Genomic DNA, 27,247 nt, shown 5'->3' on the forward strand with positions numbered 1-27,247 from the left:
TTAAAAAAGTATTTAAAACTGTTTAGGGTTGGATTTTTTTTTCCATGTTTTTGATCATTCAGTTTTACTTATGAGAGGACATTTTTCTTTAAATTTTTTTTGTTTCTGAATTAGCTCTTTTAACTGTGACTTGATTGAATTTGAGTCATGTGTGAAACAAGTCACTTGTAGTCAAATAATTATCAATTATAATTAGGAGAACTGATCTCATTTCATGTATAGTTCCCTTGACCTAGAAGTAGTCATCTCGCTTTCAGTCAATTGGATCATTGTATTGTGAGTATTTTACTGTTTTCTAATTACCTCAAAAGTACACATTAAATTTTCAGATGCTGTAAGGTAATTTACTAAATTAATATATTTATATCTTTTTATTTCTCTTTTCTAAACATAATTTCTGCTTTTAAAACATGAATTTTATTTTTCGCTTTTAAAAATTACATTTTCATTTCTGTGAATTAATTTTAATTTTTTCAGAAAATACTACTTACTATTAGCAATATCTCTATTTTATAAGGGGTCCAATTGGCTTGGAAAAGAATGGCTTTCCTGGTCTCTTTTTATTTTATTTTTTTGTATATTTATAATTCTAAATCTATTATATTTGTTCTCATATCTGACATAGTACTAAATTTAAGGGTATGTTTAGAGTGTAACTACTTTCTAGATACTTGATAAGTCAATATTTTAAAATTCATGTCTTGTTTCACACCCGGATTCCAACCATTAAGCATGTGTTTTATATTTGTATCAATATTCCAGATATTGAAATCATTTTTAAAGGGACTGTTAACAAATCTAGTCACCCATAACTAGACCATGACTGACTTTTCCACAGGGGAAGAAGAGGTGAAGGTTTCGACCATGCCACTGTCAGCCTCTTCCCATTCATTACAACAAGGACAGCAGCCTACAAGTCTCCACACTACTGTGGCCTGACAACAGAACTGAGAGCAGAGGATTAGACTCTGGGGTGCTTGCATGGGCAACCGGATTTTTGCATGATTCCTTTCTGATTTTGCATTTAATGTATACACCCAAAAGAGCCAATATAAACGTTCCTCATGCCTACAACTAGTGTGTTAACTCATAGTTGCTGAAGTATTTCTTCATTAGGCCTTTAACACAGTTTATTAGCATAATAATTTTGACATTGTTTCTCATGAGCGATACTATTTTTAACTCACACAAATAAACTTGTAGTACTAATTAAGATCCCAGATGAGATTAGCTAGAATTGTTATTTTGGCTCTATTATTGAAAATATACAAAGATAATGGTAGTTCCTTGTTTTCTGATTTGTGAAAAAAATGGTAATATCCTTATATACTCATGAAAGTTTGACAATTGAGAAGATAATGTCATATTGCATTTTTTGAATACTTGAGAAGAATACACATAAAACAAAATTGGTGGTGTCATTTAATGCTCAGAAGGATGTTGTCAGCAATTGTTTTTAGTTGTATGGATTTATATCCTATATTATGCATTACATGTTTAGAAACTGTTTTTGTTCTTTCTCATTTGCACATTTGCACTTTCATTTTGAATGGTTGTTAATTATATATAGACGGTTAAAAGATAATTATTATAGACTAAATGCAATATAATCTCTTTTCTAATGCACTGCCTAGTATACCAGGAAATGCCTCAGAAACAGAATTTCAACTTACAGTTGATTTATCAGAAACTTGAATTTGGGGTAAATGTATGTGAGAAGCAACCATAGTGTAACTTTTTTTTTTTTTTTTTTTTTTTAACAAACGGTACTTCTGTGGGATCTGTTTGGAAATTTCATTGTTCAATAACTGAAATGTGATAATAAAACTGTATTACAAGTACCTGACCAGAATGAGACTAAGGTGGAAGAGAAGAGATTGGGGATCCTCTAAAATTAGGCCACGTAAGTTGTCATGGATAATTTTAGTTAATCACAGAGAATAGTGGAGTACTATATTAGGGCATAATGTGAAGTGGTACTTTTGGATAATACAACAATTTCTTGCAATAGTTTAAAAACTGATAATGAAAGACAATAAACTGAATTCGATTCTGAGCAGTGGACAAAAGAAGATTCAGAAAACATGACCTGAATTAAGCAATTGGAGGAAAGGGGAAAATCAGAGCTCCTCTTGAGATTTTCAAAAAGCAATTATGACTTAAAAGATTTGCCTTAAATTGTTAAATTTAAAAAAACCAAAAAGCCTAGAGATTTAAAATTAAAAAACCAAAAAGCCTAGAGATTTAAAATTCTGACAGAGCAATGTATGAGGAGATGATACTTAATATGTTGGATTGGAATTTTCAAGGTTACCTCTCTACATAAAGTTTGATTACTTTCTCTTAGATCTGATACAACAGATTAAATAGCTTTGTCCTGAGGTGTAGTGGAAAATTAAAATCTATTCTTAGATAGTCTTTGATTTGCTTAACTGAGAGTGGAGAAACAGCTACTTATCTAGCCATTTAAGTTATTTTTGTGAAATTCTGCATGAACGACAATCTCATTTTTTAGAAGTGACTTTAAGACAGCATTATAAGAAATTTAGAAAATATAAATAAAGTAGTATAGATTTATTAGACAGAAGCCTTTTATCGTTGGTTAATTATGGTTTTATTTTTGCTGTAAGAGGCAAAGACTTCCATTTAAGGTGTCCCGTGGTGGCCAAGGCTCTTGGCCTTTGTTAGCTTGGGCTGCCTGTATTGAAGCTTACAGGCACATAGCTTTCTCCAGCCTTCAGTACAAGTCTTTCATCTCCTGGATCTTCTTACAAAGACAGAAGAAGTTAACTCCTATTTACTTCTCTGTTTTGAGAGTTATACCTGTTATACAAGGATTCTTTCCCGTAGTAGCTTTTTCTCTTTCTCATTCCTAACCAGTGCCAAAAAAGTGTCACATAGTTTGCCCAGACTTGCCAGACCCCAGAACTGTCTTCCCTCCTGCCATGCGTCAGGACAGTGCTTCTGGGGCACTTAAGCTTCACCTTACATATTTTCACATAGAAAACTAAAGATTATCCTTTACCTAACTTTGTGATTCTGAAACTTTGTAAGCCTAAGAATACTAAACCTCACAGTTGTGCTTACTGAATATTTCAGATAATATTTTTTTTTAAATAAAGTCTTAAAATCATAGTCATAATTAATTATACTAAAGTACAGAAGAAATTATATGTAGAAGAAAGCACCACTTCACATAGCAAATATATCAATGAAACCAAGTGATGGTAAAGAATGAGAAATTTTTTGAAAAAGCTTCATATTGTTTCTGATAAATTCCTGCATGTTTGATCTATCATGCACAAGGGGAATTTTCTATGCTTTTGCATACTTAACCTTTAAAAAGTGACTGACTAGTCTTTTCCTTCAGTCGAGAGTAATACCTGGAGTCCAGAACTTTTTGGACGTACTTACAAAGTTATAAACTTGTGTGTATGTACATCTGTCCGTTTTTTTTTCAGGGGAGAAGATCCATAGTTTTTTGATCTGTAAAGGGTTTGCTGACACCCCCAAGAAAAAAAAGGAACTTCTGCCTTGAAATGTTTTTAGTGCCACCCTAGGAACTAGAGACCTAGACCAAATGATTTTAGTCATGTGATGAATGTCAGATGCCTCTTTATTTCTTAAAGATTCCATTAGAAAATATTTTCTGATTAATAGTACTTTCTTTTTCATTCTGCTATTTTGTTTTTCCAGGTGGTGTTTTTATATACTTTTCCCTTATTTCAACAAAGCGTTAATTAAATATTTGAGTGCCTATTCCGTGTGGTGACTTGAGCTCGATCTTGAGGAATATAAGATTGTGTAAAGTACAGACCCTGTTATCAAGGATAACAGTCTAGTGACAGTTTTATTTCAAATTATTTCTGTAAGATCGGCTCTTGATATATCTTAACCACAAGGACAGCCGCAGTAGTCCAAATGTATTTCATTATTTATCAGTCTGACAGTGGCAACAAAAGGTATTGAATACTAATATTTGAAATTTTTAAAAATTAATAATTTGGCAGAAGTAAAAAAAAACCTTAACAAGGAAGACATACATTCATTATTCTAATTTAAATATTTCTTAGTCGTGTGTGTATGCTCATGTCTCTTATTCTTAGCATCTTGGAACTTAAGTGGAGCTTTCTATATATGTGTTTTTTAATGCATTGTGTCTGTCACATTTTTACTGACATGGCTCCTATTTGTACGGTTTTCCAAGCACCTTCAAGACTGCCCGAGCCCTCCTCCGCTGTGACACAGATTAATAGGGAGCCACCCGCACAGAGGCATTGCCTCAGAAATCAGAAAGCCAAGAGAAAGGAATGAATTGCAGCTGCATTAAAATCTTATAGAATGAACACCACTGTGTTACTTATGCATACATAAAAACTGTGGGGCATTTTTTTCTGTGCTGAGTTATAAAGTTTTGGATTTTTGTTTATTTGATCAGGAAGTTTCTCCAAATATGCTTAATTGGCTTTAGGAAATGGACATCGTACAATTGAAAACAATACCTTCTTTAAAAAATTGTTATATATAAAGAGATGCTAACCCCAAATATCACATATATGTCTTTTTCTGCAAAATATGACCAAAGTCAGTTATCTGGTGTCAAGCCAGCCCTTCTGCCCTTAGTGCTGTGCCTCTCTCCTCTCAGCCTTTTTATCTGAGTACTTACTACATTGTCTCCTTGTGCTGAATTAAAAAGGCAGTAATAGATGTAGGTATCACACATGGAATGTTTAGTGAACTAATCAGACACTATGCTGATACAAAAATAAGAATGGGAATTAGAGAAAGAAGCTATTGTGAGCTAATTCAAGGAAAGACTTCATTAAAAGTATGGGGCTTTTTTGTTTTGAAGGATGACTGAAATTTAGGTGATGAACGGAGGCGGAGCGCAGGGAATACAGTACAAAGAATAGATTTGAACAAAGAATTAGAGACAGATTAACTTGATCTGTAGGGGTTAGGAGGAAGGACATTGAGGAGATGGACACTTATCTGAGGCATACAGATTGTAAGAAGGTGGGACAAGTGTGCAAAGACCTTGAAAACTAGGAAGAAGACTTTAATCTTGATGTGGATGTGGTTGGTGGTAGAGGACTATAGGGTCTCTGGTAAGGATGTAACTTGATTGCAGCATTTTAAGCAGATTAATTTGGTATATGTTTGCTTGAAATTAGGACCAGTTAGAAAGCAGTTCTAGTATGTCATTGCTGCTGGCCAGTGCAAAATAGATGGCCTGAACTAGAACAATAATAGAAATGGAAAAGAAATGATGAGTTAGAAATCAGAAAAGATGAGATCTAAGAAAAGGCCTTTGGGTTTGGCTAGGTCCCTAGTGACTTTTAAAAATGTAACTTTCATAGAAAGATACAGATAGAAAGCAGATTCATAGGATTCCTGAGGAAGTGGCAAGGGTATGGATGTAGTCAGTAATTATTGACTGCGTACTTAAGACATTTAGCAACAGAGGGAAAGAGAAAAACAAGATGCTAACTAGATAGATTGGTAGATCTTAGAAGTCATTGCTTTAAGATAAGTGAGATACCTGAATATTTAAAGACAGAACATATAGAGCCAATTGAGAGGAAGACATGGACAGTGCTGAAGAGAAGATAGGCTAATCAAGTAGGATAACAGATTTCTGTAGGTGTTTGGGAGGAGGTAAGCTCCTGAGATGGGGTTAGGTTATGGGTTTAGCTTTAAAGGGGTAGGATGTATTTCCTGTTACTTGTAAGAACAATCAGAAAATCTAGATGAGAGAATGAGATTAGAGAAAAAGAATAGATGAAGGGGCTTATATCAGTAATTATCAAATGTATATAGTTTGGGGATAGGGGTGAAAGAGTAGGGTTGGGAGCCTGTAAAGAAAGCAGATGAAATAAATCTATGAGAATAAGCCTGGAAGTGCATTGGAAAGAAATTAACAAATCGTCGAGTAAAGACAAGGATCAAATTTAAAAGTTTGACAGTCTAAATATGTATGGTTTTGTATGTTGCTCTGGTTGAACACAAAGCATCAGGAGTAAACAAAGCAAATATTGAAAGTTTGGTTAGAAGTTGAAGAAGAAAAGACACAAAGTTATTCAAGAAGACAATATTGAAATACCCAATCTTGTGGTCGAGAAAAGTCTAGTAAGGCAGGGAAGAACCAGTGGTGTCAGTGATTTTAGATTTTGATAAGGACAAAGAACACGGGTATGGCGTTGTTAAGGGAACAGATTAGGAGACTGGTTAGTGTGATGGCCGCTTAGTGTTGAATGATAAGTGAGGACCAGAGAACGGTTGGTAGATAGATATCTTAACATTAGGTCTGGGGTTTGGAAAGTTTAGCTTTCATAACCCCTATGGTCTCTTCCCTTCCTGTTTTCCTGCCAGTCCTTGAGAGTATGAAGTTAGACTGTATGAAAGAGAATTACAGAAAGCATGGTATTGCTTGGGGGACTCCTGGGTCAGGTTTCCTCTAAGTTGATGGCAATCCAAAAGAAAACTTCCCTCAATAGAATGAAGAGTTCCTTCCTTGAAACTCGGTAGGAGGTTGCGGAAGAAGGGGAAGGCCTGGGAAAAGCTAGAGATGAGATTGGACAGGTGGAGGTAAGCCCGGTGAGTGTGAGGGATTGGTAGACATGTTACTTATGATGGGATGGATTTAATTTAGACAGAGGGAGTAGGTATGGCTTATGATGAGTCCAATAGTTGAGAAGTCCATATTACTGGTATGAGCTTTTCTCTCCTGAGCTTACATAGAAACTGGAAAGCATCAGCTTTCCACCCACATAGGGAAAGTATCTCTTCTTACTTAGTTGAATTAGTTCATTCTGCTTTTCTTTATTGGAATTAAAAGCAGTGGAGTGGTGAAGAGTAGAGAGGAATGAAGCATTTTATCATAACTGGTTATAAAAGCATTTGAACAGTTTTCCCCCAAAGAGAATGTGTTGCGTGAATAGATACATACCTGCAAGTTATTGGACTAATCTACTCTTGGTCCTCATATTTCGTGTACTTAGATGTGACCTTTAGGAAAAATTGCTGAAGATGTAGTGGAACAGGGACGGAGATACAGAAATACAACATATTTTTCCTCCTCATCCAATTAATAGCAAATATGACTAGTTTGGAAGTGCCCTTAATTTCCTGACACTAAAATATCTTTAAACTCACTGGACTTGTACCATACCTGTCAGCTGAGATAACCAACTATGACGTTTAAAAATGATAATACTTCAAAGTACAAGTCATCACTCAAGAATACTGTGCATGTGAAACTGTGCTGAATGATGAGGAAGCTGCTGCTGCTTGGATCTCCTTCCTGCCCTGTGGTTTGCTGCCACTGGTATCCTTCGCAACCTTATGTTTCTGGGCAGACCAGCCGTTAGCTTCTTTAATCAGGAGCTTTCCCCAAAGAATCACTCTTGAGAATCCAAGATTCATTAAAGAGAATCTATTCTGTACCCTGAATTTGAGTTATGCAGAAATCTGGTTTACACACCTGTTAGGTACCTAGAACCAAAGGCAGGCCTAAGCAAACTAAGCTGCTTGAGAATATGACCGAAGTACCTAGAAGTTCCATGAAACAGCTGGAAACTGTTGTACTTGAGAACCAATTCATTTTCTCTAGGTTTCCTCCGACCAAAGAGCTGTTGACTTGACTTTGTTCTTAGTCCACTTCACATGTTACAGTTATTCTAAAGGTTCCCGGGAGCTCCAGGCTGGCCCTGGAAAATGTCATCCTTAGAACAGCTTTGTCGTTCGATCCTGTCTTTGGTACTCGGACCCAGTATTATGCTCTATTACAAAGCAACACCCCCAAAAGCTTGTTTTTACCCCTTTGTTTAATTTATAAAGCCTTTTAAGGACCCAGTACCTTACTTTTAAAATTGGGGTGAAATTCATATAACAATTAACTACTTTAAAGGGTACAATTCAGTGTCCCAGTACTGTTCTTTAACTGTCTCAATGTTAAAATAGAATAAATAACCCACTCCAACTGTGAGAGTTTTGGTCCATTCTTGTGGAGGCTGTGTGGCAGAAGCTGCATCCAGACTCAGTGTTTTACCCAGCAGCCTGAAAGGCAAATGTTATACCTTAAAATATTCCTCACTTCTTCACAGCAGTACTACTTGAGTTGTGGGTCAAGCAGCTTTTATACCCCACCCTCCTTCAAAAAAGGGGGAGGGGATAAGAAGCTGTAGGCAAGAGACCCTTAAGATACTTGCTTTCCTGGGTGGGTAAAAATGTTTGAAGCTTTCCTGGGTGGGTAAAAATGTTTGAAGCAGTCATCTGAATGATTTTGAAACCGCAATAATAATAGTCTTGCTGTCTTTATGACATTTGATTAGCATTATGTAAAGAAAAGTTTTGCTTTGCAAAGTTAAAGTACAAGCCTAGCTCTCTGGGTATGAAGTTGAATGTGCGTGTGCATGTGTGTTGCTTTATATAGAGTAATTTTCATTTAAATCCTCTACTTTGTAAATACAGCAGAGGAAGAAGTGTCAGGCCATCTCTCTGTGACTTTTGATGTGTTCATCCCTGTCATGTTCTGATTAATTGATATGTTCAGGATAAATGCTGTGCTTAAATTCTGTCTTTCTCTAAATAGTTTTTTAAAGAAATAAAGACCCTATTTAAATGCAGCGAGGTTACAATACTGGTGCCCACCTCACCCCTGGACATGTTTTATCTGAGCAAGTATTTACATAGATTTCTCTCATCTATTTTCACTCCGACCACTAAGGACACCCATCCCATGTCACACTGCTTGGGAAAACCTAAGAAAATGGTAATAAAAGATTTGTGTTAGAATCATGAAATTTCAGAACTGTGAAGTATCTAACATAGTCTTTAACAATCTTCCTTTTAAACACCAAAAGATAATGATAATAATAAACAAGGCTCAGAAGGATTGTGATTTGCCCATAATCACATTCTAACAACAATTTAAAATTCTGTTAGCCTTTGCCATCTGAATTTGCTTTCATACATGTAACTCTAGGAGAAAAAATAACTTCATTATTCCAAATATATCTTTTCTCTAAACTTTGTTGTGTCTTACAGTTTGATTATTATAGTAGTTCTCACAAGTCAAGGGCCTTCAACTGTGAATATCAGTGCAAATAATATTGTACTACTGGCAACTATTATCACAGATCCTGTACGTTGTCAAAACAGCCTCGCATTAAATGTGACCTAGTGGTCTTGGAGTAACTTTAGCAGGAGGGAAATGTAACCTCGTGGGTACTCTTAAAGTAGACTTAAAATAATTACCAACGTCAGAAACAAAATCAATGGTAAAACAGAGGTGGAATTATATTTACCCCGGATTCTTCTACAGTGCCAGAACATTTAAGAACTAACATGCATGACACTAGACTGGTGATATCTTTAATAATCCAGAATGGAAAAAAAATCTTACAATAATGGCACCAAGATGTACCACACCTACACTAAAGGTGTGATCTCCGATTCATCTTCCAAGAGCTACTATATGCTACACCATGTAAAATGATAGCATATCTCATTTTTTAAAATCAAGGAGGTTGTTGTTTTCAGCATAATGAAACAGGGAAAGCTCCACAAGGATTTAAAGATGATAATACCATCACCATCTCCAAGAAGAAGTGCAGGAAAGCTGACTGCAATCAACTTTTATAGCCTAGTGCTGTTTCCTAACATGGTGAGATCTTATCCCAAGGACTTTGCCAGCATTTACGCGCTAACGGTCTTGCATACTGAAGTAATGTGTCCATGGAACAGAACTCGGTGATCTGGAACATTACTGGAATGTCTTTAAACATATGTTGGCATTTGCAAGAAGACCGACATCCTGAAGCTGTTTTATTTTTTTCTTTATTACACCCACAAATTAAGTATCCAGCTAAAGGTAAAGGAGGCCCTGGGTTATGACTTCATCAACCAAGTAGGAAGGTTTCTTACTGGCTTTAAGCTGAGTGTTGGGCTACCATTGTTTCACTTACGTTTTCTCTATTTAAAAATGTAAGTTTTGTTAAAATTTATGATTATAGATTACTGAAATATGCCCTTTGCCCTTCCCCCTCCCCCCATTTAGGGTAAGATTTAGGAACTGGTCTGTTTCTTTTTACTTCTAAACTGTTAACATTCACTAATTAACCTAACCGTAGTCCTCCCCAGTCCCAGATAGGTATAATAACATTCCTTGCTCGACTTTTAGTATACTTACTACTATTAGGTCTAAACTCGCAAGATCTTGCCTGTATTTCAGATGGTAGGTGATTGGAATTAAGGCTCTTACTAAAATAAGCAAAGATCCTAAATAACCTCCAGAGAAATACACACAACCATGCAACCTTTGTTGTAAAACGTGCTTTCAGGTTTTAATCTTGACCACCATGAGTCTCATTCTGATAGCTTGTGCTCACCTCTCTGTCCCATTTCTTTTTCTTTGGATGAAGAAATTGTTTCTTTGTCTATATAACTTACCAACAATTAGAGGGGGTGGTCTCGACAGGACCTAGATGTCCACTACTTGTGTGATTCTCTGACAGGATCCCTGAGAGACCTGAATTTTCCCTTTTCAAAGGAGAAAGTTCTGTCCCTATCAGACTACTGAATCTCTATGATCAATTATCTCCCTAGTAACCAGTCTACTATCTTTCAACTGTTTCCAAACTGGCTTTTGATTTTAAGTGATCATATTCTTTTCTCTTTTGCTTTTAAAACAATACATTTAAACAAAATGTTGTCTGGGTGTCAGAGTAGATTGAGAAACAACCATTTGGCACTGTTAAATGTCAAACTGATAAAGTTTTTGACATTACGAGACTGGTGGTATTTACTTTCCCTAGCTTCCAAGTTATTCTAGCTTTTTAAAAATCACGTAATGCTTTTAGGTAATATGACTAAAATTCAGTGTTTTTCAAATGTGTGTGACTTTTAACAGTTTTTTCACTAAAATGTTCTAGTTCAATATAAAGCTCCAGTGGTGAAATAAGAATTGTAATTTCTAATTTATATTTGAGAATGTATTCATCTGCCCTCCCCTCTTTACTTCCTGCCTTCCTTCCTTCACAGTAAGACTCAACACTGATTGAGAATTGGTTCTGTCAAGACTATCTCTAGCAGTCTTTTCCAAATCAAGTATAATAAATCATAACTAAGGATGAACACTTAAATAAATGAATATATGGTTTTTAAAATAAATAAATATGTGTTTTAAATCTTTTTTAAACTAAGACTCCTTCATGAACTGGTGGTGAACATATAAGTCTTTGAATTCGTCAGGGTATTGAAGGATGTATTCTTATTAGGACTACGTCTTTTAAAATCAAGACATGAAAGTTGGAAGCAAAAAGTTTTTTATTTTCCGTACTTAGTGAATAAATAGTGAGGAGAAAAAGTAAAATAGTCTTTTTTATGTTATTTATTACATAGCTGAAATAGTTAAATTTCAAAATATACATGCTTGTTCTGAAAAATCAAATGTTTATGTATAAAACAGCCTCAAAACAAACTTTAACACCTATCTCTTGGCTTGGGTAAATAGTCCAATGAGAACGTCAACTCTCAGAGGTGTATGCTTGGTCTGTTGGTCTGGAAATATCTGTCACCATGACTGTACTCATATCTGTTTCATTTAGTTTTAGTATAAAACTCTGAGAAAGTTAATTCATTTCCTGAAATAATTTTTTTCTGAAATTAAGAAATAAAGTTATTGTTTTAATACTTAAAAATATTTTCTAAAAATGAAGCTCTTAGCTGGATTATGAAGAATTCATCCATTAAAATCGTTTCAGAGCATGGATAATTTTAGTCTTCTCTTTAGTATTTTTGTGACTTTGATTTATAATCTGAAGAGCCATTTCTCAGAAAAAGATAAGACCGAATGATTTTTACTGTTGAAATGAAAGTGAGCTGTATGATCAAATTGAGTAAAAAACTGGATTTGTAGTATTTAATAACTTTTAGAAAATTTGGAAATCTTTTAATTTGGAAAATTATGAACATCGGAAGTCTAGGAATTTCAATAGACACATAACCATAGGGGATTTGCTGGTTAGGCAGCAAAATACTTTGGTCTGAATATGAGCCTGAAGAGGAACTTATCCCTACCATATAAACATTTTATTGGTGCCACACTATCAAAAGCTATCACTGACTTTGTTCAGAATGGCCGACTTCCAATGATCCACTGAAGAAATGTAAAAACAAAGCAGAACAGCATGACTTTTAGGAGGTTGCTGCAGAATATTATGGCATCAAACACCGGAGAAAATGATAGAGAGTAGACATTCAATAAATGTTCATTGAATGAAAGCTTATGTTTGAGCGAGTGATGTTAGTGTCTTTTTGCTTCTGGAGGCCTGCGAAGCTTGGATCTGCTTTGTGTTACATCTGGACTTTTGGAAGCTTTTAATCAGATTCATTTGCACATGAGTTCTGACTTACATCTTGGTTGTACTGTGGCAGTCAGTGTTAAGAGTCCCCTCATCACTCCATGAATCAGCTCTTTTCTTCTGTCTTTATTACCTCCTAACTATGGAAACCTCAACTCTTGACTTTTCCTTGTTTTCCCAAGACCAGCTCCCCATCACACTAACCTTAAAAAATTTTACCTAATAACACTTCTTAATCCAGTTTCTCATTTGTGATCCTCTCTCTCTTCCCTCTACTTTCCTAAGTAGGAAGGAGTCTTAAAGGCGCTTGTAATTGTTATTTTTTTCTTGGTTAAACCAAAATCTTTTTCCCATTTGTACTTCTGGTTAAATATATGAAAGCAGTTACCACTTGTCTAGAGACGTCTTAAATGTAGATGAAAAATTCTTAGTTTTCCCAACCGTTCCGTACTTAACATGGTTTTTTGTTCTCTCTGTAGTCCAGTTCTCCTCTACGTGTATTTCGACTTGACAGTGAATGCCTTTCTTAAACTATGAAGCACACACCGTAATATAATAACCCAGATGTGATTAGATGATGACCTACTTTTTTATTAAAAATATTATTACTAATATTTGAATATTTCTTTACAGTTGGCAGAATTTTTTAATAAAATCATTTATGAGGTAAATATCATCCCCATTTTGTAAATGGGGAAACTAAGGCTCATTTGTGATTTGCCTAATGTTATACAATTGCTGATTTAGACATATCAGTTTCCATGGTCTTAATGTTACCTTTTTAGAAGTTCCATTACCCAGTTGTCATATTTATTATAAGCCTGTTAAGGTCTTGTAGGCTAGACCTTTTTTCGTACACACGACTGGTTAATTAGATTCTTCCATATCGTGCCTTGCAAATGCATTTGTAGACATCCAAATATATATATCTGTTAAATTTTTATGTGTTTGGATTTGATGTAGAGTGTATCTTGTTTATGTGTCACTATCTTACAAGTTTATCTTATGAAAGAACTACGTGGTTATAAAGTGATAAGATAAATGTTAGTAGTAACATTAAAATATTTGAAGAATTTAAATTTAAATTTCAAGAATTTAAGTTTGAAGAACTTAAGAATAGTTGCAGTTTTACTTTTTTTTTTTTTTAGGCGAGTCAACCCTTGGTTGACCTCACAGATTGCGAGGACCTTGTCAGCTTACAGTCCCTTATTTTACTTTTATTATTATTATTATTTTTTGCACCTGCAGCACCTGGTCTTCCTAGGTGGCCTCCCATCCAAGTACTAACCAGGCTCGACCCTGCTTAGCTTCTGAGATCAGAGGGGATCGGGCCTGTTCAGGGTGGCATGACCATAGACAAGAATAGTTGCAGTTTTAATTATAGATTTTGTCATCTCTAGAATTGGCTTTCATTTGCATATTTAAGTTAATTTTGTGGGTTTTGTTAAGTATAATAAAAAGCATGGAGTCAAAAGATAGGCCAAGTGGTAGCTCAGGAACTTTTAGGCCGACACACAGTATCTTAAATTCTGTGAAAATTAATCTAAACTTTGCTGGAATCTGTGCCATACTCTCTCATCTTATCCCAAAATGTTACCATCAGAAAACTTATCAGAAACAACTGAGTTCAAGATATATTTATGACACCCTAGGATGCCTACCTAAAGAATAAATTACTTCGATATGATTGGTTCTTTATGGAAATGCATTTTCACTCTCATTGATCACTCTGTTACTTTTGTTTTATGTAATCGATGTGTCACTGAGATGGGACTGGAGCTAGCTGCAGTCTTTGGGTGTGGGCAGGAAACAGAAGAAGAAAGGAAATGGACCATGAGTTATAGAAGGAGGACTTTCCCAATAGAAAACAATCGTCAGTAGAACCTGCCTCCCTGACTACTTGTTCCACTTCAAAATTAAAAGTTTAACTTCTTGAGTATTTCAGTTAGAAGAGAACTGAGGCTCTAGACAAATGCTACATATTATTTCTCACGAAAAATGCTGCTGAACACAAGCAATAGAGCAGTGCTTGCTTAAACCTATCATAGTCATTTCTAAAAAAAAATCATCCAGCTTCTAATCTGTTTCAGAATTTTCCCAAGAACTAATAAGCATGTAGCTAATAGAGTCTACCATTCCTCCTTTTCTGGCATTTCTCTTAACAGTGGTTTTATGGTCACACCTGAGGATTAATACCCTGGGATAGAATTATTTTGTACCCAGAGATTTTGAACTTATTTAAATTGAGTTATTCTACTGTCTTTGCATCTGTACTGACAGTTATCTTCTATACGTTGCTCTGTCTGTCCTTTCTGGTTTGAGGATTGTGTGCTCTTTTATAAAGAAGATGGAAGGAGGCAAAATGAAGATGGAAGTACGTACCTCTGTCTTCTCTTGGGGTTTAACGTTGTGACAGGTTGAGTAGTGACTTTTCCTAATTTTCTATTCGAATTTAGCTTTTTCTTGCCTTCATCATTTTTCACAAGCTTCAGTCATTATGGATTCTGATTTTAATCTTCAAGGATTATGATACTCTTACATACAGGTAGGTTATATACCTCCATCCATCTTTTCTTTTCAAATCTAATCCCATGAGATTCTCTCTGTGCAACAACTGGTTTTTTTAGATTTCTTCCCAGTTTTCCTTACTAGAATCATTATTGCATAGTCAGAATGTCATATTTTAGCATCTTCTGTGGCCTATGAAGCACTACTCCCTGGAACTCTGGGACCACCCTGACCCATCCTTTTTTGTCCTTTTGTGAAAAGCTGTTATCTCAGAAAACCTAGAAGCAAATGTCCGAGGCTGTGCATTCAGGAAGCTTAAAATACCTCGTGAGATTCAGGTTCAGGGATCATTCACTATATGCAAAGAGGATTAAATCAAGGCCCATTTCCTGGAGGAGCTAGCAGTCTAATAGGAAAAACTGACATGTAAATGGATGATTACAATACACTGTGGTAATTGCAAAAATAGCCAGCATGCCAGCCAGCCAATTCTTATTCCTGCTTCTGCAAATCCTAGAATTATGTCACATACCCTTTAGGGCTTCTATCATGTTCTCAGTAGCCAAGCAGTTCTTCGTTGGTCACAACTCAAGAGTATAAATTTCCCTCCTTGTTTCCACCTTGAGAAAGATAGGTGCAGGAAGTGAATTTTATCAGGTTTATTTTCTTCCAGTAGATTTAGACCTCAGGTATTAGGGTAGTCGACACCCTTCCTATCTCTGCAGTTTTATCATGTTTTGGTGGGATCATATTCTTGTGATCTGTATGTCCTCTCCTGGGTGACAAGCTCCCTTGATCATCTTTGGATGTCCTCATACAGCTTTGCTCACAGTCAGTGCTCAGTTTTGTGCTCACTTACATGCCACCTTCCACGCCTCTGGTTTCAGATTGTGTGCATTACTTATATTGGATTTTTGTCCTTCCCTATCATTTAGCTCTGTTGCCTGTGCATTTTGGTGTAGGTTCCATCTAATCTAGGCTATAATGCTTCTAAGAATGTATTTATCTTTTGCATTAAATTTTGAGTTTACTTTTTCCTCATTCTATATATAGCTTTATATTGAGAATTTTTCCCTGTTTTTTTTTTTTTTTTTGATTTTGCTTCCTTACATCCTTCATAAAACAAACATGTAGATGCTTTCCTGGTTCCCATGAGATCCGATTCTCCCCCAAACAGAATTATAGATCTAGAAAAGTACACATTGCACCAAACAGCTCTACTTGTATTTTGAAATGTTCCTACTATGTTGTGTGCGTAGCTGTGCCTGCTGTTCTCTGTTCTGTATGGAATGCCCTTTCCTCTTCCATATCAGCTTCTCTTCCTCCGAGCTTTTCCGGTTCCTGCTTATCCTGCATGTAGAATAGCAGAACTGTTCGTTTTCTTCTTTATGCCCTTTCATACCAGAATAGCATTTGTTATCACAGAGTGTAGTTTGTAGACATGTCTGCCCTCCCCTTCTCTTGGCCTTTTGAGACCTGCCAGGATAAGGACTGGTTGGTAATGCGCTTGACGGTGACAAGAAATGCTTTAGAGTCAGACTGGGTTATACTGACTTTGGCAGTTTTTAACTGTACAACCTTGGGCAAATTTCTTAAACTACCAGAGCCACTCAGTCTCCTTGTTTGTAAAATGAAGTTAATACTTAGCTCATTGGATTGTTGTTACTAAAGTGATCAAGTACAGAAAGTACAGCGAGTGGCCAAACAGTGTCTAGTGTAGAAAAATGATAGTCTATAGTTAATAGACCCGTTTATCCTGTACACATAATATTAAAGTATCTTCGAAATTTTTCTTATTTAATTTTAGTGTGTTGGATTTTAAAAATTATATTTTGCCAGTTATATTTGCTTCTGTTTTGGCATCTCAAGCACTATTGAAAACATCATCTTAGTGGTTCCTTTCTCTCAGTTTACATGCAGAAAAACCCTTTGGACCCTAAGTTAGCTGATTGCAGAAGGATTTACATCTCTTTGGCAAGAATTATTTGATTCGTAGCATTATACAGATACGCATTAAACAAGATTTTGGAGGCAAAGTGATTGCCATCTTCTGTCAAGTTCAACCTTCAGTTCAGCAGATTCAGAGGATATCCTGAAGCATGTCAGTTTCTAAGACACTGAGCTACATTCTGAAGAATGTACAAAATATGGAGACCTTCCAGTAGAGTTGTGAGGGAGAAGATATGAATGCATGCAGTTGGTAAGCAGTTAACTACAGTAGATGTCACGGCACAGTTTGCTGCCAGATGAGGGTGGTTCAGACCATAAGTGCTGTCATCTGGAATGATCTGAGTAGAAGAGAAAAGATGGTTGCATAAAAATTGAAGAGATCAGGAAAGCATTCTGGACAAGGAGAAAGACAAGAAATAATGACAGAGTCTAGAAAGCACAAATCATATTCTCTTGGCCTCTCTTCCTGTTTATGTTGTTCTGCTTCTAGTGGGAAAACATTTTACCTTTTGTTGTTGTTGTTGTTGTTGTTCAAGTTACTCCGTCCTCAGAACTCTTTTATATTTGAGGTCTTAGAATTTATCACTACTTTCAGGTCTATTAAACCCTTAAGATTTTTGTCTGTGCCCCAGCAAATCTGCTCTGCAGTACTGGTCTAGCTTGCTTCAAGATAAACATAATTTTAGAAATTTGAGTGTCAAACTATTTGTTTAAGTAGGATAACTGGTTTTCATAAAGTCTGATTTTATAAATCTGTTTGAAAGAATCCATTCACGTAGTAGTCATTTTCACTGCAAATTTTAGTTAATAAATTGAAATGATTTTTGTGGTTGTCCTAAAGTACAGCATGCCTATATCATGAAGGCTTTCTTTTAGGTTCTGATAGGAGCAATTTTGTGTGCTCTTTAATGTTTGGTTTAACATACATGACAGGCATAATTTGTTTACATTTGAGTTGCTAGAGATACGTTGTTGAAGTTGGAGAAAGTTTCGGCTTTCTTAAAATCATATACTGTTGGAGATGGACTCTGTCCCAAAACTGATAGGAAATAATATATAACAGAGTGAGGTAAGTGTGTGTGTAGAAAAGGGTGTAGTGGCTGAGACAGGCTGTACCCTGTGTCCTAAAAATGTATGCCAGATTTGAAAATCTGGCAAGGAGGAATCATAGTGGGAACTGGACTTCTGACGTACAACCACTTGTACCAAGAAAGACTTGTTAATAACCCAACCACTGGAGGGAGCTTCTGACTTTGAACTGTAAACTTTACAGTATAAAAGATAGAAAAGGAAGATAAACGCTTTTCAGGGGAAAAAAAAAAAAAGATCAGGTTGCAGATTCAGGCTTTGGGGAGTAACCATTAAAAAAAAAGGCTTAAAAACGGAAGAGTGGAATAATCTCTTCTAGGAATATTTTGTGACTGGGACTGACTACACAGTTGGGGGTGAATTTGACCATTAAGAGAGGAATTTTACTTGAAGTAAGAGGTCGCTGGCTCAATTGAAATGGAGTAGCTTAAAGATCAGGGCCAAATATGGACCAGCCATCCCTACCCAAACATGAAAGTAGAGAAAGTGGTGGATTTGTGAATTTAGTTGCATCTAGATAGTTTAATTAATGAGGCCTGCGTGTTTATTGTTTCATGAAAAGACCTTGTGGAGGTGGGGGGAAGGGGGAACCAAAAAGAAGGTAGAGGCAAGAATTCCAGGCGGAGACGGAAAATCCTGACCTACAGATTGCATCAGAGGAAACAAATACTCGGAATTGCCTTTCGTTTCAGGGTTCCTCCTGAGTGTGCTTTATCTCACCGTGCCGTCATTACGCATAAATCTTCTGTTTTCACTCCCAGCAGCGGATCTTGTTTTCCAAATATAATCTTACGTGGTACCCTAATATGTGAAATAGATGAAATCAGATTGGGGACGAGGGGACGTGTGTGCCCTGTCTCCCCAGCTTCCTCCTCAGTGGCTCCTGAGATGGTTTTGCAGTCTGTGAGACCAGTTGGAAAATCATTCTCTCAGGTGAAGATTTTATGCCTAGTGGAAAAGCTCATTGGCTTGTCACTAGTGACAACTTTTCATAAGGAGCATATTTTCCCACAATTTTGCTATCTGTAGCAAAGTTTCGCATTTCATCATAACTAACGCATTGCAGTTTATCTGAGGAACAGAAGGGGAAGAAACCCAGTTGGCCACTATCATGCCAACTGTGTCCTCTTGCTTAGGCCATTCATTTTTTCCTGCTTTATCGTTTTCTGTGAAAAGTCTCATGTCAGAACACGGCTTACTTTTGTCTTGAAATATAGTCATTGCTTATAAAACGTGGCTTTCTCTACACTTCCTTTTAAGCAGTTGGACTAGTCTACTGTTGCACAAAAATACCAAAAGTAGTTTCAGCTTGTGGGTTTTCAGGCGCAGGGGATCTGTGTAGTAACAACTCCATGAATAAGCGACAGCTACTGTTCTTCACCCACCAGCACGTTGCCACACGTGTGCCTAACTGGCCTCTCTTTTTCCTGAACTTTTATAGCGTTTATTAATCACGTACAACCCCAGGACATTTCCTCACTGCTTTTACAGATTTCAGTTGTTGAACTTGTTCCGTTTTCACGTTGTCTCACCCTCTAGACGTTAAGCTTGAGAACGGGAGTCATGCTTTAAATGCTTTGTCCTCTTTGTGCGTATTCGGTAAATAGTACCTTTGACTTTTATCTTGGCAGCCTTAACACATGCATTTTATAATTCTTATTGTTGCTAAAAACTAGATTTGTCAGCTTGCTTAGTGTGCGATGATCGACTTGTTACAGACTGGGTGTGTTAGTCTACCAGCAAGCTGGCAGGATTTTAACTGTAATTTCTTCTTTAATACGAGGTGTTCTGAGCCAGGTAAACCGAAAGTGTACTGTACTGATACTCCTTACACAATGGAATGAGAGAGTGTGGTGCATGGCATCTTGAAAGTACTTTAAATTTTTTTGAGGTCTGTACTGAAAAATGGAACTACAAGCAACTTGACCTAGTCTCCCGCCCTCAAATTATTTAGAACCAAAAATAGTGTTTTGTTGTACATATTTAAAAATTACAAATTAAAATTAGTTTTTAACATAAAATATTGAAGGTGTTAGCAATCCTTTAAAAATATACAGTCTTTTCCTAATGTGTTATCTACTACTACTACTGCTAACCGAATACTTTAAAAACAAAATCACTGTCATTTTTAATATAAAATATAGTAACTTGATTTTCATTGTACTTGGTCTTTTCCAGCCTTTCTTGTGGAATATGGAAAATGCTTTCTCATATTTTATTTGTCTTTGCAATATTTTGGTGGCGAGAAGGCTTATTAATTAGATCGCGTCCGCAGTGCTTCTGCGAGAATGCTGGGTGTCAGCCCTGCGTTGTCGGGCAGGCTGTCGGGCAGGCTGTCGCGGACAGAGCCAGTTCTTGGCAAGTGAGAATTCCTTTGCCTTGGCTTTTTGGAAAGTTTATTGTCTGTTTAGCACTAGAGAAAAAAATTGTCGATAGCATTTATCAGGTAATAAATGGCCTTCACATGGCTTTTCTTTTTCCTATTTTATTTTATCTTTATGAGACAATAAGGCAGATGTTATTCCTACTTATGAAGTAGGGTTTGGAGACATTAAGAAAATGACTTATGTGTCCGAAGTTATATTAATGACCCATGTGGAATTGCCTTATACAGTACATCTGCAGTTTTCCAGCCATTAGACCTACCGACTTGTACTTACTGAATTGTACCTCAGTGTGAAGTTCTATTTATAAATAAAGAGAAATGAAGCGGCATCTGGTTGAGTCTAGTGGTCAGAGCCCTGGTATTATTTGAAAGGGACATTGTATTCGAGTGAGATTATTTAGAGCCCCAGAACAAAGGAATCTTCCTTCATGTCAGTGGTCCCCCACCAGTAATGAATTTGCCCCCCATGAGCCATTGGCAGTTTTGGTTGTCAAAATGAGGGATGTGTGTGCACAGTACTGGCCTCTAGTGGGTAGAGACCAGGGATGCTGCTAAAAACCTCCTATAATGCATAGAACAGCTCTTATGACAAATAATTATATAGTCCAAAATGCCGGTGGTGCCGCAGTTGACGAACCCTGCTGTTTGTATTGCAAGGAATGGAATTACGGAAAGGCTTCGCAGCTAAAACCAACTTGGGTCAGAAGCAGGGAGCTGGTAAAGAGGGTGATTTATTTTGACGGGATTATGATTTAACTGATTTTCTTTCTCTTGCCCGTTCTTTGTGCCAACACTTGGTATAGCCATTGTGGAAAAATAGTGAGGAAAACTTCTCCTGAGCTACTTGGAATAGTGGTCCCTTCCAGGAGGTGAAGATGTCAGTCTACTTCCCTGTGACACTTGCAGCTTCCCTGTTAACTACTCACCCATGCTGTCAGGCTCCCAGGAAGTCTAGGGCTTGTGACTTTTTTGGGCCAGATTATAAGAGTTATACACTAGCTAATTTATTTCGCAAGGTATCTTATAATCATAGTTTACCTGGAAGGATCTAAGTTTCTCACTGTTTCTATATCACGTGCCATTCGTGAATCTCTTTGGCACACTCTTGCTTGATTTCATTAGTCTAAAATCAGAAACGTGTCTTTTATAAAAATAGACTTTATTATTTAGAGCAGTTTTAATTGAGTGGAAAGTAGACAGAGTTCTCATATATCCCCTGCCCATGAACAAATATCTTTTGACTTTATTATAATCCTACTTTTCAGATAAACTTTATGTAAGTGCTGTGTTATTCTGTAATGCAGACTTAAGGGCTCCTTAGTTCCAGTTCTCACTTAAAGGTAAAGCAAAACTTAGGAGGAAATCAGTCTTAGAGAGTTAAGGGTATTTTCTTTCTCGCTACTCTGTGGAAGAGAGAGGCTTAAATTATCTGCATCTGAGGCTTCTTACTGACTGACTGCCTAGTACCAGAACATTCATCTTCCTCAAAACGTTCCCATGTAGTTATATATCATCTTTTTTCTATCAGGGAGATTTTACATTCCTCCGAAGAATTTTTCCTATTTGGAGTTCAGTTTCTGATTAACTGAAAACGATCTCAGGTTATTGAGTCTGACAGTTTGACTGCTTTATTTCTTTTACTTTTATTTATTTTTATTTTTTAGGCAAGGTAACCCTTGGTTGACCTCACAGACTGCAAGAACCTTGTCAGCTTACAACCCCTTATTTTATTTTATTTTTTTACACCTACAGCACCTGGTCTTCCTTGGTGGAATCCCATCCAAGTACTAACCAGGCCTGACCCTACTTAGCTTCCGAGATCAGACAGGATCGGGCATGTTCAGGGTGGCAGGGCCGTAGACTCAGTTTGACTGCTTTAAAGGTTAGAGTACACCATAGCCACCAAACCTTCCTGCAACTGACGGTGTCCTAGGACTTTATTAGTGTGATCTTGATAATGCCTCATGCAGTTGGAGCCAGAGGGAAACTGATAATGGTGATTAGAATCTCCTCCCTCACCACAAAGCCCAGTTTGTTCCTTCAGCCAAAATATTTCTCTATCCTGCTAATCATTGAAGTGGACATATTATATGCTTTCTGCTTTTCTTTTCTGCCTCCTTTTAATCATGGGTTTCATAGGCTCCTGGGTTTTCCCTTAAATATTCAACCCATTAAAAAGTCAATTACTAGTCTATACAAAATAGATGAAGAAAGAGAGAATTGATGTTATTAAAAAACCAAGTCAGATACGGTCTGGATTTAAGTCCTCGCTGTACCTTGGGCCAGTTGTTCTGGAGTCTATACCTTTATCTGTTAAATGCAAGTTATTCCCCGTGCTCTGCCTACCTCACAACATGAGGATCAAATGAGAGTGCCTTGTAAGTTGTACAACACGATGCAAACGTATAGTAGGATGCGAATAGAAGGGTGAGCTTTAGGATGTTGCATTGATTGCAAAATGGAAGTAGGTGGAAAGAATTCATTTTCCCTTCTGTTGACTTGTCTGTATGGCATTTATTGCCTTTTCTTCATCTTAGAAAAGTCAGAGATAACTTTTGTTCGTTTCGGTTGTAGTTTTTTGCCTTTTTATAAATAAGGGTAATAGGGTTAAATGATTCATATGCTGAAACATGATGTAATTTGGCATAGATCAGTGATTGGTGCAAAACAAAATTCTGAATTCACCAAGTAGCATAGACTGGGCTTGTCACAGTATCATTATCGTCATCACCACCACCACCAGTGGGGATTGCTAATCAGTCCTGTAGAAACAGAAATAATTTTCTTTGTTCTTCTCAAAAACTCCAGTGGTAGTTCAACTTACCTTCCTATTTTCAAACAGTTATCTTAAGTAATTACACTTTACTGTTTTCCACCTTAATCAGTTAGTTATTCTGTGGATTCTGACATTAATAGATCAAGTTAGTTAAGTCACAATATATAAAAAGCCTTTTTACATTGACAGTGTCTTATCATGTTTGATGCTATTCAGAAATAGACCCAGAGAACCGTAGGACTCCAGGACTCATGTTTTAAAAGATGGGGAGAACTCTGTTGCAGTAGGGCAAGCAGACTGTGCTGGAAACTATTCCATCTGAAAGGTAGCTTAACCCCTGCCTCTTTGGCCTTTGTGACTAAGGGGAAAAGACTCTTTTTAAATTCAAAAGCCTACTCAGCACTGCCTTTCTCCTCTGAAATGCATTACCAGTTATATAATCAGAAAGGACTTGATTCTTTTTCTTTTTTTATTGGCTTATGTTTATTCTTCATAAAATGACTTTTCCATTTAACGGGCTCAGAAATAAGGTCCTGTATTGAACTTTGCAGGCTTGCTTTTTAAAAAAAAAAAAATAGAGTAAATCAGCTCAGCTGGCTGAATGCCTCGCTAACTAGAACTTCATAATGTGGCTAGAACATAATGCTCTGGAGCACTGAGAGTCTTTAAGCCGAATTGTTGATTTGCAAACACAAAATGGTGAAGAGGCTAGAAGGACAAGAAGCTCCCTCTCCTGATCCTTGAGCAAGTTTTTCCTCACTTATTTCAGGTGCTCTGAGCTCACGAGCAAATCCTAACCAAGTTTATCTTGCTAGGACGACCCGTTTTAAATGCTCAGTAAAGAAAGAATAATTCTTCTCCCGCTTAACCACAAAAGAACAACATATGTTTCTAACGTCAGCTTTTTATTTTTTTTTTTTATCTTTCATTTTTTTGTTGGTAAATCTCCCAGACAACAGCAGTTCTGTAGAGAGTTTAAATATGAAGGAATGGCAGGACGGGCTAAGGGCACTTCTACCCAACATTAACATCAACTTTGGTGGACTGCCCAATTCCTCCTCCCCCTCCAACGCCAACCACAGTGCACCACCGTCCAACACTGCCACCACCGACAGCCTGAGTTGGGACAGCCCTGGCAGCTGGACAGACCCAGCCATCATCACAGGTAACTTTCTCCCTCCTTCAGCTCCACTGACTGCCATCAGTTTGGTTTTTAGCACAGATTAAATTAAAACAGAGGTCCCTTCACCAGAAGCTTCTTTTCACAAAGCCACAAGTGAGAGGTGGCTTGTTTCGTTGTGCGGGTTGCAGTCTTGCTTAACTCTGTCGGCTTAGTTGTGTAATGAGGCATGTCGTGCCCAGGTTGCTGCTTTTGGTGTACTAGGCGCTGACGTCTGGGAGCACGTGTGTATTGTTGAGGTCTGAGTACAGTAAGGGTCTGACTTATCCTCTTAAAGGAACATACTCCACTTTTTAAAATAAAGCTCTCTATTATAAGGCTATCTTGTTTACGTATTCTTATTAGAGGAGAAGCACAATTGGGAAATAACGTCATACAATCTGGGGACTCGTTCCTGCAGCTCTGCCTCTGTGACACTGGGGGACAATGTCTGGGTAGTTGAGGAGGCATGGGTTTCTCTGACAATTAACCGTGGTCGTTGTGGGTGGAGGATAAAAGGAACATAAGATTAAAAAGGTCTTATTTGGAAGGAGTTTAAAATGGTAACTTCTTCTGTTTCATTGTGGTAAACTGATCATCTTTTTAAAAATCTCTGTTTGCCAGATTTCTTATTCTTTCTGCCCAGACTCACCATTTTCCCTCTTGTTTTTTCTTTTTTTTTTTTTTTTCTTTTTTTCTCTCCTTAGGTATTCCAGCATCTTCAGGAAACAATTTAGACTCTCTTCAAGATGACAATCCTCCACACTGGCTAAAGTCCCTTCAGGCCCTCACAGAGATGGACGGCCCCAGTGCCGCGCCGTCACAAGCCCACCACAGCGCCCCCTTCAGCACACAGATCCCTCTGCACAGAGCCAGTTGGAACCCCTACCCTCCTCCTTCAAACCCTTCCAGCTTCCACTCCCCACCCCCAGGCTTTCAGACGGCCTTCAGACCCCCCAGCAAAACCCCCACAGATTTACTACAGAGTTCAACACTGGACCGCCATTAGGGAAAGAGGAGAAACCGTTAGAAAATGCAGGATTTGCCCCGCCCTGTTTTCTCCCTCCCAGCCCACCCACAGCTCCCTTCTCATCTCTTAAGTTCTGAAGAATCCAGTTCCTGATCAGTTTTTTTCTCCCTACCCCCAGATGCAATGCGATCACAGGGTCATTACCATCTTTTTTTTTTAATTGTAAAAGTTTCTGTTGATTCAGCATTTGAGTGACACTGTTGAATGTTTCCTAAAAATGCCTTTTTAAGGAGGGAAAAAAAAGAAATCAAAGGGCAGTCTCGATACTTAGAAAATTACTGTTTCTCTGTTGCGCATAATAATGACATAATCTGCTTAGCAGAAAATGACGATTAATCTATAGGAAAGGTCAAATAAATGCATTATCAACTGCAGAAGTTTGAAAACCAGGTTAATTGAAATGAGATTGCTAAATGCATGGGGGAAAGCAGTGGTCCTGGCATCCATCTGATACTCAGCTTATCACTATTGCAGGGAAAACACTTTTAATTTAATTTAATTTAACTTTTAATTCTTTTGGCAAGTTGATGGAGAGGACTTGATTGTGTCGTTAAGCAAAAGAATTTATTGGAAGGTGATGGAAAGACAAATTGATCTGTAGTAGCAACTGGCCAATTGCTAAAGAGTTTATGAGGGGAGAAGTGATTTTTTTTAAGGAGAAAAAATTTTTTGGCTTTAGATTTAAAGTAAATTCAGATGTTTTAAAGAAAAAAAGTATTCACAGATTTAATACCTATGCATAATATAAGAGCTGAAATAGAAATGATTTCTTTGGTCTTTCTCATCTGTCAGAATCTTTTTTTCTTTTACCTTAAATTCACCTGACTAAGGCACTCTGAGATATAGCACTGCTCTGGGGCCACCTGATAACCATCAGGAGCAAATCTCTGACCTCCTTGCCTGCAGCTTTTACTTAACCCTGTAGTTTCTGGACGTTTGTGCAGTATTGAAAAGACAGGAGAAAAAAAAAAAAAACAGAAACCTGGTTATAACCTGACGCTAAAACTAAAAACAAGGAAATGTACCTCTTTCTTCAGAATTAAAACTAAAATCTTAAATAAAACAGAAAACTTGATGATGACCCTTGGGTTCTTGTTTTTTGTTTTTCCATTTTATTGCATGCGAGTTCAAAACATTTTGTGATAGCAATCATAAGAGGTTTCCATTGATTTTACATCTTCAATGATAGAGAGGATGGTATGGAAGAAGAAATTAGAAAAAAAAATTCCTTGTATGGTCAGTCTTTGCCATCATGAAGTTCAGCTCATCTTGTCCTCAAGAGTCCCCTTCCAGTGGCTCTCCGTAGAAGATACCTGCTATGCTGTTGTGTTACGCAGAATGAGCCTTCCCAACGGAGAAGCCTTATGTGCCAGGAGGGAGCAGACGGCTGGGCTGTTGATGCGCTGAGATGCTGGTCGTCTTGGGTCAGCCTGGCGGGAGCAGCAGCCACCAGTGTGCCGTACACGTAGCAGTGCCTTGCGAGAGTACCATGGTGGGAACGCTGATGTAGACACCCACCGTCCAGTCTTATGACCAGCCATTCTAGGGAACGCCTAATGACAGAGAGTTGGTCACACCACTGACCAAAAGGCAGCGGAGGACAGAACTGCCATGTTCCCTACCAGATTCCTAGGATTCTGTATAGTTTGTGTGTCCTGACTGGGATTACATTCAGAAGCTCAAAGCTGGAGTTTACGTTTTCAGCCACATCCATTAAGGGAATCTTTGTGGGATGAATTAAGTAGATCTTCTAAATACCACATTCTGTGCTTTCAGACTGATTTTCTCCTTCTTACCTTTACTTTTTACTTCAATTTACTACCAATACCCCTGACCTCCCCCCATCAAAAAAAAAATTTTTTTTCCAACATAGTTTTTTGAGAAATGTAAACAGATTAGTCTCATATGTCACTACAAATAGATGTCGACTGAGTGGATAGTAAAAATTTTTTTTTTTTTTAATTTACCAAAATGTTACTGGGAT

At 37.2% G+C, this 27,247-nt stretch overlaps 1 protein-coding gene and 2 pseudogenes across 8 annotated transcripts in view; 1 reads left to right on the forward strand and 2 right to left on the reverse strand.

Moving 5' to 3' along the window:
- Positions 1 to 26,344, forward strand: part of CNOT4 (CCR4-NOT transcription complex subunit 4) — a 134,652-nt gene extending 108,308 nt beyond the window's left edge. For 4 of the 8 annotated variants that reach the window (XM_011359511.2, XM_011359514.2, XM_011359513.2 and 1 more), the window contains 2 exons: positions 24,027 to 24,239; positions 24,941 to 26,344. In XM_011359511.2, the coding sequence (XP_011357813.1) occupies positions 24,027 to 24,239; positions 24,941 to 25,242 (515 nt within the window). In that variant the 3' untranslated portion in view covers positions 25,243 to 26,344. Of the gene's footprint in view, positions 1 to 838; positions 1,842 to 24,026; positions 24,240 to 24,940 lie in introns of those variants that run through there. The other 4 variants (XM_011359515.1, XM_011359516.1, XM_011359517.2 and 1 more) reach the window with 2 other exon arrangements.
- Positions 13,605 to 13,723, reverse strand: LOC111739272 (annotated as a pseudogene).
- On the reverse strand, positions 22,042 to 22,160 carry LOC111739262 (annotated as a pseudogene).
- Positions 26,345 to 27,247: the final 903 nt, after the last annotated feature.

The sequence above is a fragment of the Pteropus vampyrus genome, unplaced genomic scaffold (assembly GCF_000151845.1).
Source record: "Pteropus vampyrus isolate Shadow unplaced genomic scaffold, Pvam_2.0 Scaffold48, whole genome shotgun sequence".
NCBI lineage: Eukaryota > Metazoa > Chordata > Mammalia > Chiroptera > Pteropodidae > Pteropus > Pteropus vampyrus.